This window comes from Archocentrus centrarchus, chromosome 7, assembly GCF_007364275.1.
Source record: "Archocentrus centrarchus isolate MPI-CPG fArcCen1 chromosome 7, fArcCen1, whole genome shotgun sequence".
Classification (NCBI taxonomy): Eukaryota; Metazoa; Chordata; class Actinopteri; order Cichliformes; family Cichlidae; genus Archocentrus; species Archocentrus centrarchus.
In genome coordinates, this window is record NC_044352.1 from 9561799 (window position 1) to 9577799 (window position 16001).

Below are 16001 nucleotides of genomic sequence, written 5' to 3' on the forward strand. Positions count from 1 at the left end.
CCAGGAGAAAACCTGGTCACACTTGATGTCCTGTAAATGTTATATTAATATTTCTCACTGGGCAGAATTTAAAACTACCACTCGCACAAATGTACATATAGACACACAAAAACACATAACGTATGTACTCAACCTGCAGACCACTAAGCAAAGTCAATTGAAGGCCCACCCCGGCATGCAGGGTTAGTTCCCCTCTTGATTTCATGCATTTCACTTTACTCATTGGGATTCATGTTGACCCACAGGAAAAGAACAAAGTTTCTCCCACACTGGCATATTTTCAGACAGGATGGTCAAAAATCTGGTTCTATGATTTCTGATACATTAAAAAAGTAAAATCCTAACAGGCTCATGATTTACAAATGAAATGGAAGAACACATTCACGTGTCGTTTGGTAAATAAGAGAAGAGACTCATGAAGAAGAAGAAGGAAAAAAAAAAAAAAAAAAAGGGCTGATAGGTCATTCATCCTGATTCTCAGAACAGCAGAGCTATTACAAACTCTGAGTCTGTGTTTCAAGTCAGCACACATTATTTGGGATGTGACACCTGAAAAATTGAGGCCCTGAGCATCCAAGATGACACACGGAAAGAACGTTTGGGTCGGTCATAAGGTTGGTGGCCAGCCAAACCCTCTCACTGCATTTGTAAAATTAAAACCAGTAGATATCAATCTGCTGAAGACCAAACAATCCACTCAGTCACAGCAGGCTGATTGACCAGCCTAGTCCACTTTGCAACATCATTGGAGGGACAAGGAAGAAGGACATCAGTGGAAACAGGCTCGATAGCAGGCGTAAGCACTGAGAGCCAGCGCTGTGCACAGGCACACTTTGGTTAGTAGAGGGGACCAAGTCCCCGGCACAGGAGACTTTTCCTTTGGCTGCTGCTGGGATTTGTTCGGAGAATTGGAGGTAACAGCTTGGATTCCCGAATGGCTGTCGAACTGAGCGGCACCGTCAGGAGTGGTCTGGGGGTCAGCAGCAGGCAGCGGGTCAGCAGCAGGCAAGGGGTCAGCAGCTGGAATCCTTTTTCGAAGTTGTTCTGACCTGAATGAGGAAACAATAAGGAAAGCTTTAATGTACAAAGCCTCCCTAGATTCAGGTGAGAAAAATAAAGAGCCCTGGGTAAATCAGTTCATAAACCATGCTCTTGAATTTCTAATCCATGTGCACAGATTTTTAAACTGAAAGATTAATTTTTGAATGAAACACATTTAAAAAAAAAAAAAAAAAAAAAAAGTCATATATTGTTATATCGGTGCATGCTCATTTCAAATATGGATGAAATTTCAAGTAATGCGGTCAACGAATGTACAAGGAATGATGCCTTTTTGATTAGAGGCACTTACTGTAAATTCCTGCATTAAACATTTTTTTAAAAACCAAATTTACAAATTCACAAAAGAATATTAAGAAACAATCCCAATGACTTTATATCCACAAAGTCTAAGTACTGGATTGAAAAGATGTCATTTTCAACTTTAGATGAACTAGAGCCAGGCTGTACTTTTGTGTAATACCAGTTTCTAACCACAAGATGGTGCACTGAGTCAAGGTGCTATTTATTTGACCAACATGTTATTTATAACAGTGGTGTGGCAAAAGGCAAGGCCTCTTCAGGAAATATCAAGAATAATCTTAATTAATTGTATGGCATTTGTGCCCATTTGGCTATGCAGAGCGAAGGATTTTGGGAATGCAATCTATGCAGATATGATTGTGCGCAATCCACCAAAGAAACCAAGAGCGCATAGCTTGACTTGGATGAGGCTTTTCTTAGGTCGCATGCTTATTGGTAAACAAGAGTTTACTTCAGAGAGGGAGAAGCACTTTTTAAAAAAAGTGACATGAAAAGCACAGAGGCTGCAGAGGACAGTTTTCATTATGTTTTAAACTCTGTTTAGCTCTTTGCATGTTGTAACTTTGCTCTTTTCTAGCTGGCTGAAGGACCAACAACAACAACAACAACATCAAGAGTACTACACAGACCAGCTGTTTCTGACACTGCCCCCTGTTGACAGTAAACAGCTACAGCTAGACAATGGTCTGCAAGGCTGTGTGAACGCTGTGTGTTGGACCAGAGCAGGTCCCTGTAAATAGCAGCACACATTTGTGACATCTCAACACACCCATTGGTAAACTGCTTCCCTTGGATGGTGCAAGATGATAATGAATCCAAAGAGAAGGTTCTGTAGTGTCTGCTAAAAGCTTAAAAGCCGTGCGCCTAATTTTAGGAATTCAGCACCTCATACATTAACTGCACTCTATTTAATTGTGTTTCCTGCCCTTTCTGCTCCACAGATCTATGACCTTTGGAATGAATACTGACACCTGATCTTGTTTTCTTAACAATATTAAATAAACTTAAACAAAACATGATTTGGAAGATTACCCCAGACTGTGAGTCTCCGTCGATCGAATGAACTTGTCAGAGAAAAAGGACGACTCTGCTTTGCCGTTGTGAGGGTCTCTGGGAGGAGGAAGAGGTGGTGGAGGGGTGAACTCGGGAGGATCATCTTCCTCATTGGATTCCGCTCTCCATGACTCCTTGAGGGGGTGGGAAAAAAAAATAAAATTACCACTGACTATTAGCAGAAATATTAGATCTCAAATAAACACAGAAGTTTTGCAACATGCATGCTGCCATTTCATGTAGCAAGTTGTGCATTATGCAGTTTTTTTAAAAAGGGACCTTTCACCAACACAGACCCATCAGTTATCAGTTCAAGGACAATATTAAATCAGGTGCATTTCATTTACTGATTTTGCATAACTGACAAAGTAATTCAGTTCAATTTTATTTTATTTATACATCACCAAATCACAACAGTCACCTCAAGGTGCTTTATATTATAAGGTAAAGACCCTACAATAATAGAGAGAGAAACCTCCAACAGTCAGGCGAACCCCTATGAGCAAGCACTTGGGGACAATGGGAAGGAAAAACTCCCTTTTAACAGGAAGAATCCCCCAGAGGGGACGGAGACGAGACAAGACAAAAGATACACTGTGGAAGAGAGCCAAAGAAACCCAGCTTGTTTTTCAAAAACCAGACACCTGGAGTCAAAGGAAGCACACAGATGACCCACAAGCGATTTCCAAAACTCACTCTTAGGATTATTAAAAAAGAAGCATATTCACGACCTGACTCTTTGTGTTATATACAAACTCACTGGCCACTTTGTTAGATACACCTTGCTAGTACTGTGTTGGACCCCTTTTGCCTTTACAGCTGCCTGTATTCTTTTTGGTATAGTTTCAACAAAATGCTGGAAACATTTCTTAGAGACTTTGGTCCATCTTGATGTGACAGCAACCAGAGATTGTTGTGTGGGAGAATCCCAGTAGATCAGCAGTTTACGAAATACTCAGACCAGCCACATTCAAAGTCACTTAATCTAGGGCTGCAACGATTCATTGAGTAACTCAGATAATTTGATTATAAAAAAAATCCTTGAAGCAGACTTTTTTTGATTTGATGCTTTAAACTCAGCACTCAGGCAGCCAGGTCATATTTGCAATTAAAAATAGATCTGCAATGGAAACGTATCAGCGATCTAGCCAGAAAAGCCTCACAGCCCAGTGGTATCAGACAATTGGAGACAATATAAAATTTAATTGCAGCCACCACATATTCCTTTAAAAGGCTTATAAACACAAGCTTATTCACTAGCACACTTAAACACATACACATGAACACGCCAAAACTACCTCATCCAGTAGATCTATCTCTGCCAGAACTCGTTTTTGCCTCCTACTAATGTAAGAAAGCCTTCCAACCCTTTATAGACAGTCTACCTTTTCTAGATTTAACTGATAAGGCTGTCATATGAACCCTCTAGGACTAGCCTCAAAGTAAACCATTAATTTACATTTTATGGTATTCCCTCGATGATTCTTGTGTCGTATATACAAATATTTGAATGTGTATTGATGGATATAGGTCTAAAATATGCATGTAAATGTGTAGGAATAGAAATGCTTGGAATCTAAGAGTCTTGGGGGGACGGGGGTAAAAAAAAAGAAAAAAAAAAAAAGGAGAAGGGTGTTGTTGTACATTATATATATGATTTTGTTTTATTGTTGGTATTGTTCTGCTCTGTGGTGGAATATTGCTGTTTTGTTTTGTAATAAGTGTAAACATTTACCACGTGAAAGCTTAAAAAATAAATCTTTAAATAAAAAAAAGAAAGCCTTCCGAAAAGAAAGAATAAAGGCAATTTAATTTTATGCCTTAGTTTAGGTTGCATATATAACTTATTTTATTTGACATTACTGTACTTGTGATTATTTGTTTATTTCTGCATTTAATAAAATGTTTTCTTGAAAGCATTTATCTTTTTTGACAGATGTTGCATGCAGTTAAACTATTAAAACATTACAATCAGTCCGTTTTAAAAGACCTGTCGGGGTTCTAGCCAGCGGTTGATCGCTCGGCGCTGTGCCTTGCTGAGGCGCTGTCTTGGCAGGCTGAAAATTTCAGCAGTTAGCTACAGAACAGTTAGCTAGTTAATGCCATTAGCATTAGCAAGCGGTTGCCTGGTAAATTTGGTCGGTACGAAGACACCCCCTCCACCCCCCCCCCAGGAATCATGCTGGCCTGTAATAAGTTTCTGGCTAGAATCCTGTCTGTGTTATTTTCTCTTTTGAATGTTTATTATTGCTTATTAATAGGACAAAAGTATTATCCGTTTACTTGACAGAATAATCAATAGAATACTTGCTTAAATAAAAATACAAAGCTGAGAATTAGTATAATTAGTTCCCTTTAATCTGAAAGCCAGATGCACCAAATGAAATTTGTACATTAAGAACACCAAGCAGAAAAGAGAGGAGCGACTTGCCTGCACAGAAGTATCTCCCTTGATGTACTTGGCACCTTCAATGACAGCCAGGTAGGAGAACCGAAGCTGATCTGCAGTCTGAATCAAGCCCGTTCGATAGCGTCGCATCTCCAGCAGCACATCGAGAATACGCACTGAAGACGGGTCTTTACGGAGGGACATCTACAAAGAGCAGCAAAAACATTCGGTGCATACCTTTCTGACTTCTGTTGAAAGGAGTATAAGAGCATACTGACTTCTGCCAAGGCGAAGAACAATGTGTGAGCTACCAAAGAGGCTGCAGCCACAAAACTATAGCAACAATTTAAGTCAGACAGATGTAGGCAAATAAATAATTAAGAGCAGCAATCACCAACAAAATATTTTAAAACCTTTTAAAACTCAACTCTTAAACCAACTAGAAGTGCAGGTGTTATATGGTTGTACTTCCTTAAAAAAAAAAAAAAACTACAACTGACAGCTGCATTTAGTAGCAACTGAAGTTTTTAAAGATTCCTGTGAGCAGAACATTACAGTAGACCAGCCAGCTAGAAACAAATGCATGGATGAATTTTATTTGGACAATGACACAATTTTTGTAATTGTCTTTTTCACCACCACGGTGGAGTTAAAAGAGTTCAAAAGGACTGTATTAATTGTTTAGAAACTACAGCCATTTTTAACATACTATCCCATTTTCAGAAGCTTAAAAGTAATTGCACAAACAAAAACTATTTATTTTAAATTATGTTAAATACTTGAATGAAAATCCCTTCCAACAGGTGCCCCAACTTCCAAAGACACCTGGACAACTTATTTGTTCAAATTAATTTCCAGTATCTTTGTAGGAATTAAGTGTTGTTCTAGCACTGCAGCTTATTGAGAAAAGGTTGCATTAATTTCCTGTACAATGTAAATGTCCTAGGAGATCAAGCCTGTTAATGTCCCAATTTCCTAAGAATAGAGTTTTGTACACACCAACAAAAGGCAGGTGTCCACAAGGCAAAAGGTCCCAGAGCGTCCGATGCCGGCGCTGCAGTGCACCACCACTGGTCCCTGGTCTGAATTCAGACAGCCCGACTCCCGCACCTTGAACAGGAAGTTGAGGAAAGAAGCGGGAGACTCTGGTACCCCAAAGTCAGGCCAGGTGGTGTAGTGAAAATGCAAAATCTCACGGGTCTCTTGAGTCTGCAGAGAGACATTGGAGAGAAATTAAAAGATAATAAGGTGCCAAATGCATAAAAATGCGTACATTTAAAACTAAACCATAGGCTCAAAGGCAGAGATGTGAATTATTTTCATATTTATAATACCATGAAGTGCAAATTCTTCTTTTATAAATTATGACAAGCCTGACTTTCAGTCTCATTTTTGTCTGTGAATAAACAGACACTCCCTTTAATCATTAGCATGTTGGCACCACAAGTTAGTAGATGTGACAGTAACACCAAAGAAGAAGTGCTGTTTCACCAAGTGTGAAATAGAGACTCATTGTAAAAGTGTTGAAAAGGAAATGCGTTTTATTCGTTACTCTGAGTTCTTGAATGTCAAACAGACCAATGACCTCTGAAGGAAAAAACTACAGAATAAAAAGGACCCTCGCAGAGGAAAAAGGGAGGACTAGAAACAAAATACCAATAGCTCATCAGAAAGCAGACTGTTACAGTGTCAGCTATTTATAGCACCTACAATTAACTAAATAAATAAATAAACAAGAGCCCTGATTAAATCGAGTACACATTCTTGTTTACAAAACAGTTGGTAAATGGTAAATTGTCATTTTGATTGTAGGTGTCAGGATGTCAACAGAAAAAAATAAGTAAATGCAAGCCCTGTGAATTTGCTGTTATATGTTGAGTCTGGCCTGATTTTTCATTTCCATTTCACCATGCTCTTAAAGAAAAAAAAATTGCATGAATGGTCTTAAGTATGCATGGGATATGCACATCATTCCTTTATAAATATAGTCACATTTTAATTAAAGGTGTTATCTTTTTTTTTTTTTTTTTTTGCAGCTACTATTGGTCAAAAACTCCCATTATTTTAGGACTAAAACTCCATATTATCTGTATTATTGTTGTCATTATTATGATGTTTAACAAATAATCATGTTAAATAACAGATACTAAAATATTGACCAAATTATTCATAATTATGATTTGATTATAATCAAGCATCTATAACTATGTTATGCCTTTTATGCATGCAACTTGATTATACATCTGGTCCAAAGTCCTCATCTAAAACTATGAATACTTTTCCAACCAAACTCAGTAGGGAGACAACTTACAGACAGATTTTCCAGCTCCAGCTGACGGACTGTGTAGTAAGATTTGATGTCTTCTGAGACAAAGGTGAGCCTGAAATTGGTGTCTTCAAAGATGGCATCTCTCTCCTCTCTTTCTGGCCAGTATTGGGCACATTTAATCTGAAATGACATGAAGGTTCACATAACACACATCAGTGAGCGGCAATGGTAAGCAAGGTATGACAACACTGTAATATTGTGAGGAAATAAACCACTGCTTACAGAGCCTTTCTCTATGACCCGGTTCAGCATCACTACACCACGGGTCCTCTGCTCCCACACCATCTCCCAGAAATGGCCACATGTACTTGGAAGGGGTCCCTAAAAATGAAGTTCAGTGAAATTGTTATATAAAAACAAGGGATATTATTTTTGGTATAACAACACAATAAGAATTTAAAGAGCTATTTAAAGAGCTTTCCAAGGCATCTGATTGCTTAAAAAAAAAAAAAAAAAAAAAAGGAGGTGCCTTGCCGTATATGGCACGAAGATGGGGGCAGCAGATCTGTTAAGTCCTGCAGATCAAGACTTGTTCCATGTCAGCCCCCTCTACCCTCTCACCAGTTCATAGTCTGTCTGTCCCTGCTGGTACCAGGGTTGACTGGGAGACCCCCCCCCCCTTTCCAATTGCCTTGTGCTCTGACCCATGACAGTTTGGGTCTTTCCACCTGCTCATTTCCAACAGGCTGACCATAAAACAGATGGCACATTTACTGTCTTAATATATTGTCACTATTAGAAAGTAATTGACATATATTTGCTATACAATATTTAATTTAATTTAATTTTGCTTCCTCAGTGCGAGCAGGTAGGAAGATATTTTAAGTGCTTAACATGTCATGAACTATAATGTTTTCCTGGATGATATTTCACTGTGTTGTAATATTAGTGTTTCCCATACATAGACTTTACTTGGGTGGGCTGTTCAAGTATATTTGGCACCTGATTCAGCATGATGTTTTTGTTTTGTTAATGTTTTTTTGTTTTGTTTTGTTCTGACATCAGTCTGAGAGATTGACTCCTACGGTTGATCAATGTTTCTCTCCCACCTGCGGTCACAAGCTGTGGGTAGTAGATCAAAGCGGCAGAAACTCTGAAAGGTATCCGTGTGTCTGTCTCAAGAGGTTGGAGATCAGTGATTCACGAAGGGCTCAGAGTAGAGCCAGTGCGTCTGACCAGGATTTCTCCTGGTCAGACGCCTAAGATGTTCCAGGCATGTTCTCCTTCAAGAACCCCAAGCAAACTCAGGCCACACTAGAGAGATCATGTGTCTTGGCTGGGTTGCTTAGATTGCTTCCCAGTGATCCAGCCTGGGATAAGTAGCAGAAAAACCAACACGATGGTACACTTGTGTCTTCAACTTGGTTGCACCACGCACACCAGTTTACACACACCCAAAAAAAAAAAAAAGTTTTTTTAAATCCGAAAGGCGTGACAAGTTGAATCAACACCAAAGCACAGTTTGTGCAAGCACTTGTGATGTCACTTTTGGCAATATGACGCCATTCGCGAGAGCGACAACGGCAGGTATAAACAGCCCTAATGTGAAAGTGTTTTCCCAGTGTCACTCTAATCAGAAGCTGGACATAATACACCAGCCTGGACTGAATGATGCTCACAGGACGAGTTAAAGTGACAAAAACATGATAAACCTCTGCTTATATCAATGAGGACACTTACATAGTTTAAAAGCACAGCCTTCTAAAATTATCATAAAAGCTAAAACTAAGCATTATAACCTTCATCAAGGGAGGCTCTAGTGCTGAGTTCTTGTATTAGACTGGCCTAGTTTTAGATCTGTGTGCCTAATTAACTAATAACTGGGCATATTCAGCTTATAAATGTTGCTGACAAGGACATAAAATAAGGTGCTGCTATAAAAGATAACACATTATGGTAAGGCCTCCATCCAGATTAGCTAATGCTGGGTGAGGACTTGTGAAAAATTACAAGTATCAGATCAGTTAAAATCTGTGGATTTTTCTCTCACTGAGTGCTTTCAGGAAATGCTGAATTTTTAGCGCTGAAGCTTTTCCACACTTACCTGAGTAAGGATATAGTTCCTCTGTGCCTCTTCTACTGTTATTAGGCTGGCATTAATGTAGTCATTTGTACCTAACTGCAGACGTATTCTGCTGTGGTCAACTGAGAAGAGAAACCAAAATAAGAAAAGAAATATGAAAACATGCGTGTGACCTTTTAAAAATGCCACAATCCACCAGGGACTAGAAATGCAATTCTCAGACAACACAGCTGCAGAGAACACATGACAAGTGTCTTCATAAAAAATAAAGACATTTAGTATTGAGATATCAGCTTCTTATGATTTCCAGTGAAATAACCTTTTAGGTAAAAAGTTATCAGCACAAACAAGTTTCAGGTTCCTGATTTTCATATCTGGTGAAGGGGAATAAGAACACCCTTGTTGGTGTTTCCTGTAACTATTTGCAACTCAGTCTGAAAAAGATTTGCATGGGTAATTGAGTGTGAAAAAGAGGAAACTCTGTAGTTCAGCTGTTGGTTTGGGGTATTCTGTAGAAAATATTTTATGATTATTGATTTCAAACAGAGATACACAACATACAGTTAGTTTTTATTTAGAAATCAGTCAAAAACAGTGTGTCTATGAGGATGCCTGATAAAATTTAACAATCACATTTTGTTCATCATAATTAAAACTTCATATAGTTTATAGTGGTTTAAGTTGTTTCAGTATCTTTTTGGTTTTAGACTGTTGAGACAAAATGTGGTAATTGATTTTACCTGGTTTATTCTCATATTTTCATTGCAACCTTACTATCTACTAAAGCTGACATCAGTCACAGTGTCTAGTTCTGTTGGGGCTTTCAGCTGCTACACTAACACCAGCAAATTTTGTTTTTTCCCCTTTTATTGGCAGTGTAGAAACATTCTGGGAAGAAGTCAAAGTGACTTGTGAGAAAATTATCATAATTGAAATTCCACTAGACCCAAAGCTATCTGGTTTGACCTCAGATGAACACATGAACATAATAAACCTCTTATTTTAAACGTCAAAAAGCTGAAAGCATGGTTTTAGGGAAAAAAAAAACATGTTGGAAAAAAAAATTATAATAATTCATGTTGGAATACATATTCTGAGTTGCTGGTATCTTTGTCCTTTGAGTCACCATCAAGAGGCAACTTCCAGAGCTGAAAATGCAGAAGTGGCAAAAACTGCATATCTTATAGAGGCCACTTGAGGTTGGCTCTTTAAAAAAAAAAAAAAAAAAAATTCCAATAAACTCACATAGTAAAATGCCCAACTTTACAGCATTAAAAAAAACGTATTTACAACCTGGTACAAAAAATAAAAAAGCATCTATGGATAGTTTCCTCCTGAGTAAACTGATTTTTTTTTATTTTTTTTCCCCCTTTTCTTAACCTAACTGATTCACCTGGATAACTGAGTTAAGGGCGTGGCTTCACTGATTGACAGGTGTCCCGACAAAGGCAGCTGGAGCCCATCGATGAATGCCAAGGAACACCACCACTAACTGGAGTCACTGAGCTGGCCCAGTCTACGGTCTTTACAGTTAGTCCCTTCTGGAGCATTTTTTAATGGATTATCTGACTATTAATATGGGTCGCTGTGTGGTACAGACTATCCAAGGAGTTTGTGCTTCAGTTTTGGTGAATGTATTAGTTAGCACTAAGCAGCAGGTCAATTCTGGCTCACAAAAAAAAAAAAAAAATCATGACATCATTATGGTGGCCAAAAATCTGAGTAGCTACTGTAACCAAAACCAATGGATGAGGTCAGAGTGGCTACATCCACCTTTTAAACTGTGCAAGTTCACCAGCTAGCCTGTATGAATGCATTTTAGATCCATCGTTTTATATTCTGAAGAAACTGCAATATCCAGCAGACAACCAGTCTGTAACAGTGACATCAATATTAATCAAAGACAGCTGTATCTCCCAATGTTTCAAACCTAAACAAAATAAAACTGTAAAGAAGGAAATGGGGGTTATTGCTTGTGAAATTAAACTTTAAAGTCAACAAGGGCTCCTTAGAGATTTTTAAGATAGCTGCTTAATTCCAAAAAGCAGAAGATTTTTTTAATAGAAAGTTTTCTTTGAATATCTGAAATAGTTATCTCCTTAATTCAGAGAAACAGGGAATTTTATGTGAAGTGAATGAATTATGCTTCTGTGCACACTATCATTTTTTTTATGTAAAATACAAAAAGAATAGGAGTTGTGAGATATGGATAACCATATCTAAATAAGATGAGCATTTTCCTTCTCTCTCATTTTTTTTTATTTTAATGTTTATAGTAATGCTTTTAAAACACTAATAAAATATTGCTAAAAAAATGCCCCTTTTAAATAAATATTTAGCTAAAAATAAAATATTTTCTTCTAAAGAAAATATAATTTACTAATAAGTATTACAGAAATTAGCCTAAATAAGTACGTTTAGATAATGATTATTACAGTGTACTGGGAGCCTTATCTTCCACTGGGCTTGTGTAGCTTTAACTACATTTTGAATCACTTAGTAATAAGTTAGCTGGAAATACTATGCCACACCAGTCCGAGTGATGCAAGGCTGTGTCTACTGCGTAACACTACCTTTACTTAATTTCAAACTAACATTACAGTGCTTGTACCTGCTGAAAAAGAGGTCAGCTGAAGTGTTTGTATAATGCTGTATAATGCTGTGACTTCACCACAGATGTTTGAACATAAATAGGAGATTACAGACCCATCATCACTGTGGGTAGAGTACTAAGCAAAGAGACCCACGGCAGTGTTAACTTAACCTTCAAGTATTCAAATGAGGTCATTATCACCACAACTGCATATTTATATGTGACTTTGTGATATTTTTAACCATAAAAATTTTCCTACCATGACATGGTAGATGTCAATCATCTTCTTCTACAACTTTCATAGTTTTCTTACAGTAATACCCCCTTGGTGCGGTAAGGACAATGGAAAGCTGTGTGTATATATATATATATATATATATATATATATATATATATATATATATATATATATGCATGTGTTTTGTTTTGTTTTTTTTTTTTTAAATAAGAGTTTGGTTTTATTGTAATTTTCCACTTCTACTCACTCACTTCAATGTTTTGCAATGAACCACAGCTTACAGATGTAGAAGCAAGATTCAGAGATAACCTGAAGCACATGCGGTTTGACAACTGAGCAACCAGACCTGACAGGCAGGACACAGACAAACCTGCTGCTATCAAGGAGATTTGGACAATGTAAACAGCCCAGTTACCCAAATACTATATCCCTGGTACTGATCTCTGTGTAAATGGTGCTAGCTTTCAGAGGACGGTGAAGTTTCAGGCAATGTATCCCTTGTAAACCAACCGGGTTTGGCATAAAACCTGGTGCAACTGTGATGCTTAAAAATTCATCGAAAACCACAATTAATTACATTAGAACATTTTATAATAACTGTCCGAGATAAAGGAAACAAGAGAAGAGTATATTTTAGTGGATAAAAAAGCTTAATCCCTGAGGGTTAAGAGAAGATTCTGCAGTCGAGCAGGTTAGGGCAGGCAAAGAGTAACTTACATGGGCTAACGTCTCTGTATCGATTCCGAGTCTTGTTTTCAGGTAGTTTTGCTACCTTGCAAGGAAATTCACTCGACTGCTGTCGAATCCCCTGTAACAGAATAAAGGGAGAAAAACAAGCATTATAGCAGTTTTTTCCATCCACACTGTGTTAAAAGCTCTCAAAGTGTGTATGCTGTAAGACTAAATGTCAGCAAATGTAAATGATGACCCTTTTCCAATTTCCTGTAGATATCTCAGTAGGATTCTACTTGCCTCAACTACATTGAGACAGCCCTAAAATATGAGGGGTTTAGCAAGTCTACAAAACCAAGGTTGGGTTCTTACTAGGGGCTGTTAATCTAATTTTAATTCCAATTCTGGCTACCATCAATTATGAAAACAAAATAATATTTTATTCATTTTCACTAAATTTGAATTTTTTTATGATATCAAGCCCACCTCTTTCACTTTCACCACCATCTAAAAGCTTAAACTGAAAATTGCTGTTTAGTTTTGCTGCAGCTAAGATGACTACAAGAGAGCCTTCAGTCCACAAGATCTGGACAGAGGAAGAAAAAGTATCAAGGCTTAGGCAGGCGAACCTGTGGAAGGATTATTAATGGTTGACTACAGCTGTCTCCATCTTTGGATTGCTTAGGGTCTGTCACCCCATCTGCTTTTGGCAGTGCTCAACAGTTAGCTGTAGGCCTCAATTCTCTGTGGTTCACCCCAAGGCTGCTTTTGTAGGTTTCCCAAGGCAGACGAGTCCATTGCCACCTTTCGCCTCTTTCTGGACCCACAGAGATCCCGCGGTGGAAGCTACAGGCTGGCAGGACCATCAGCTGATCTGGCTTTAGGGTCGAAAACCCCATTTAGTCAGGGCATTGTTCCCTACTGAACAACCCTCACTTATTTATTTGACTTATATCAACGTTGAAGCAGTTAAATAAGATTCCCTGTAAAACCACACCTTTTTTTTAAAAATGTAACCTTTATTTATACAGGTAGTCCCAATTGGACTCAGTGTTTCATTTGCAAGAGAGATCTGCTTCAGACAAGCATAATAAAATTAAAAAGATTCATTTTTAAATTCAGTCACTGCATGGTGTTTGTAAAGTTAATGAATAATTGTGTTAAACGATCAAGGTTTAACTCACTGACCAATCATAGTCCATAACTTGATTTTTGTTCCACGGTTTTAGTTCATACCTCAGTTTTTCTTCAGTGAGGATGAATAACAAAGAAATGAGGGCAAAAACCAAAGTTTACAACAGGCCTAGTCACTTGATCGTGGCTGGATCATGAAGAACAATTAAGCTCCATTAAGAGCGTTACTTGGCCCAAAATGAACCTTTGGGGCTGCATACAGTTGATCCACATGAAGTAATGAGTCAATTTTTCTTAAATGCAAGGGGGAAAAAAAACCCCAAAGATAGTACACAGTACATTTCATATCATGAATGAGGAAGTGAATGCCTTCAACATGTTGGGTAGATCACAACTGTGCATAAACTACTTCGTTGGGTCAGTAAATTTATTGAACGGGACTTGTTTGTTCACAAAAAAATAAAATTCCACAGGGCAAGATATTATCCTAAACTAGAAGCACTCAGAGAGCGCAAACCTCCGCCAAGGCCATAGGGTCACTGACGCTGTAATACGTGTATCTAAATGCTGTGAAATAATCTTGCATCTTTCCCAGACGCTAGGATCATCTGAGCAGTAAACGATAAAAAAAAAAAAAAATGATCGTCGCCTCACTATGTTGTTTGATAGAACATGTGACTATGTTACACTCTAATTTTTTTTTCAGGCTTTTGTGCCTTGTGTTTCGGAGTTAGAAGCTAAATTATTAAAATCCCCCTATCCCGCAATAGTGAAGAATCCTTAAAAAAAAATTCCTGCATCCAGATCCTGATCCGGATCACCGCCAAAATTTAATCACTTCTTCCTCTTGTCATTTCCAACCACTCCACAAAATTTCATCGAAATCCGTTCATAACTTTTTGGAGTAATCCTGCTGACAAACAGACAAACAAACCAACGCGACCGAAAATATAACCTCCTTGGCAGGGGTAACTACTCAAATAGAGGCTGTTATGGTACGTTTGACAGACTAATGAGTCCTTTATGCCACTGTATACCACATATATATCTTCAATTGGGGGTTTCCTGGCTCAAAATGGGCTGATGTTGGGAAGGGGGGGATTAGGTATTTATTTTGTCTTTGTTATGTATTGTTCTCTGAAAATGAGATTATTCAGATAAAACACATTTTCTTTTTAAACCCGGTGGGGAAAAAAGGATTAATTTTCATTGGTGGAACGTCAAAACCTCTCTAATCAGTGGCAATTTTTTATATAGGAGGAAAAACGTGCCATTATTCTGATATATTTCAATTAGAATTTTTACCTGTGCTATCTTACAGCATTCACAGAGTCAAATGGATATCACGGTTTGGAGAAGGAACCGCGATACGATATTGCGCAGGTTTGTATCAGGATTTCACTTGGTTTCAGGTGTGTTATATGTATAATATATTATATACATTTCTAACGGCTATAATAATGTACTACTACCGGGGTGGAAGTTGTACCAGAAGCTGAGAATAATTCATTAAAAAGAAGTTAATGTATACAATTTTTGCTACCAATCAGCGGGTTGAGCTGCTAGCTTTAGACCCGGGCAATCATCGGATAGCTCCGAGCAGGAAGAACGGGGACTGAACTAAACACCAACACACTGATACAGCCACAGAAATTGTAGCTATCGCCTCACTGTACATTAGCTACACGTTGGCCTTACCAGTTTCACCCACGGTCCGCTTATTTCCACCTCAATTTGCCGAGAGGTCTTACCTGATAAATGGCGTTCCAGCTGCCGTTTTCATCGATTTCACGAAATTCGGCTTCCATCGCTGACAGTCCCGCTGCCTCTATCTCTTTCTCTGTCTCTTATTATCTTCCTCCGATGAGAACAACAGTACTCCCCGGAGATTAAACAAATTACAGTCAGTTTCCCGCAGTAGCTGCCAACTGTTCCGCCGCTGTTCTGTAATTCTCAGTACGGCTGCCTAGATTATCGTCTCGGCCTGCTCTTAGCGGAAACACGCCGCTAGCTCCTCCTCCTACTGTAGCTGCCGTCCTTGGGTGGCTAAAAAAAGAGCAGAATATGCTTTTTAAGAGATAAAATTCCTCCTGTGTTTCTCTGTGCGTCAGTTTGGATTTATAAGCCACTGTCAAATCCGGATTTGTCACTTTGTTTGCCTGAAACGGCTATTTTACTATTCCTACAGGGGCAGTTGAGACCAACCAG

The 16001-nt window shown here is 38.3% G+C and overlaps 1 protein-coding gene across 1 annotated transcript; it reads right to left on the minus strand.

Moving 5' to 3' along the window:
* Positions 1–23: 23 nt before the first annotated feature.
* On the minus strand, positions 24–15997 carry ptpn1 (protein tyrosine phosphatase non-receptor type 1). Its single transcript, XM_030733359.1, has 9 exons — positions 15545–15997; positions 12705–12795; positions 9178–9278; positions 7356–7454; positions 7116–7253; positions 5804–6013; positions 4847–5008; positions 2395–2549; positions 24–1049 (listed from the first exon to the last, which is right to left on the minus strand). Exons 1-9 carry the CDS (start codon positions 15599–15601, stop codon positions 770–772), a joined length of 1293 nt encoding a protein of 430 aa, XP_030589219.1. The 5' UTR covers positions 15602–15997; the 3' UTR covers positions 24–769.
* Positions 15998–16001: the final 4 nt, after the last annotated feature.

What these genes read in the sequence shown, in the direction of transcription:
- ptpn1 (XM_030733359.1), bottom strand. Translation starts at nt 15,601, where the DNA reads ATGGAAGCCGAATTTCGTGAAATCGATGAAAACGGCAGCTGGAACGCC. An exon ending in GGAACTATATCCTTACTCAG is followed by an intron (nt 7,455 to 9,177) that starts GTAAGTGTGGAA and finishes CTTCATTTTTAG; the next exon opens with GGACCCCTTCCAAGTACATG. An exon ending in TGGAGCTGGAAAATCTGTCT is followed by an intron (nt 6,014 to 7,115) that starts GTAAGTTGTCTC and finishes GTCTCTCTGCAG; the next exon opens with ACTCAAGAGACCCGTGAGAT.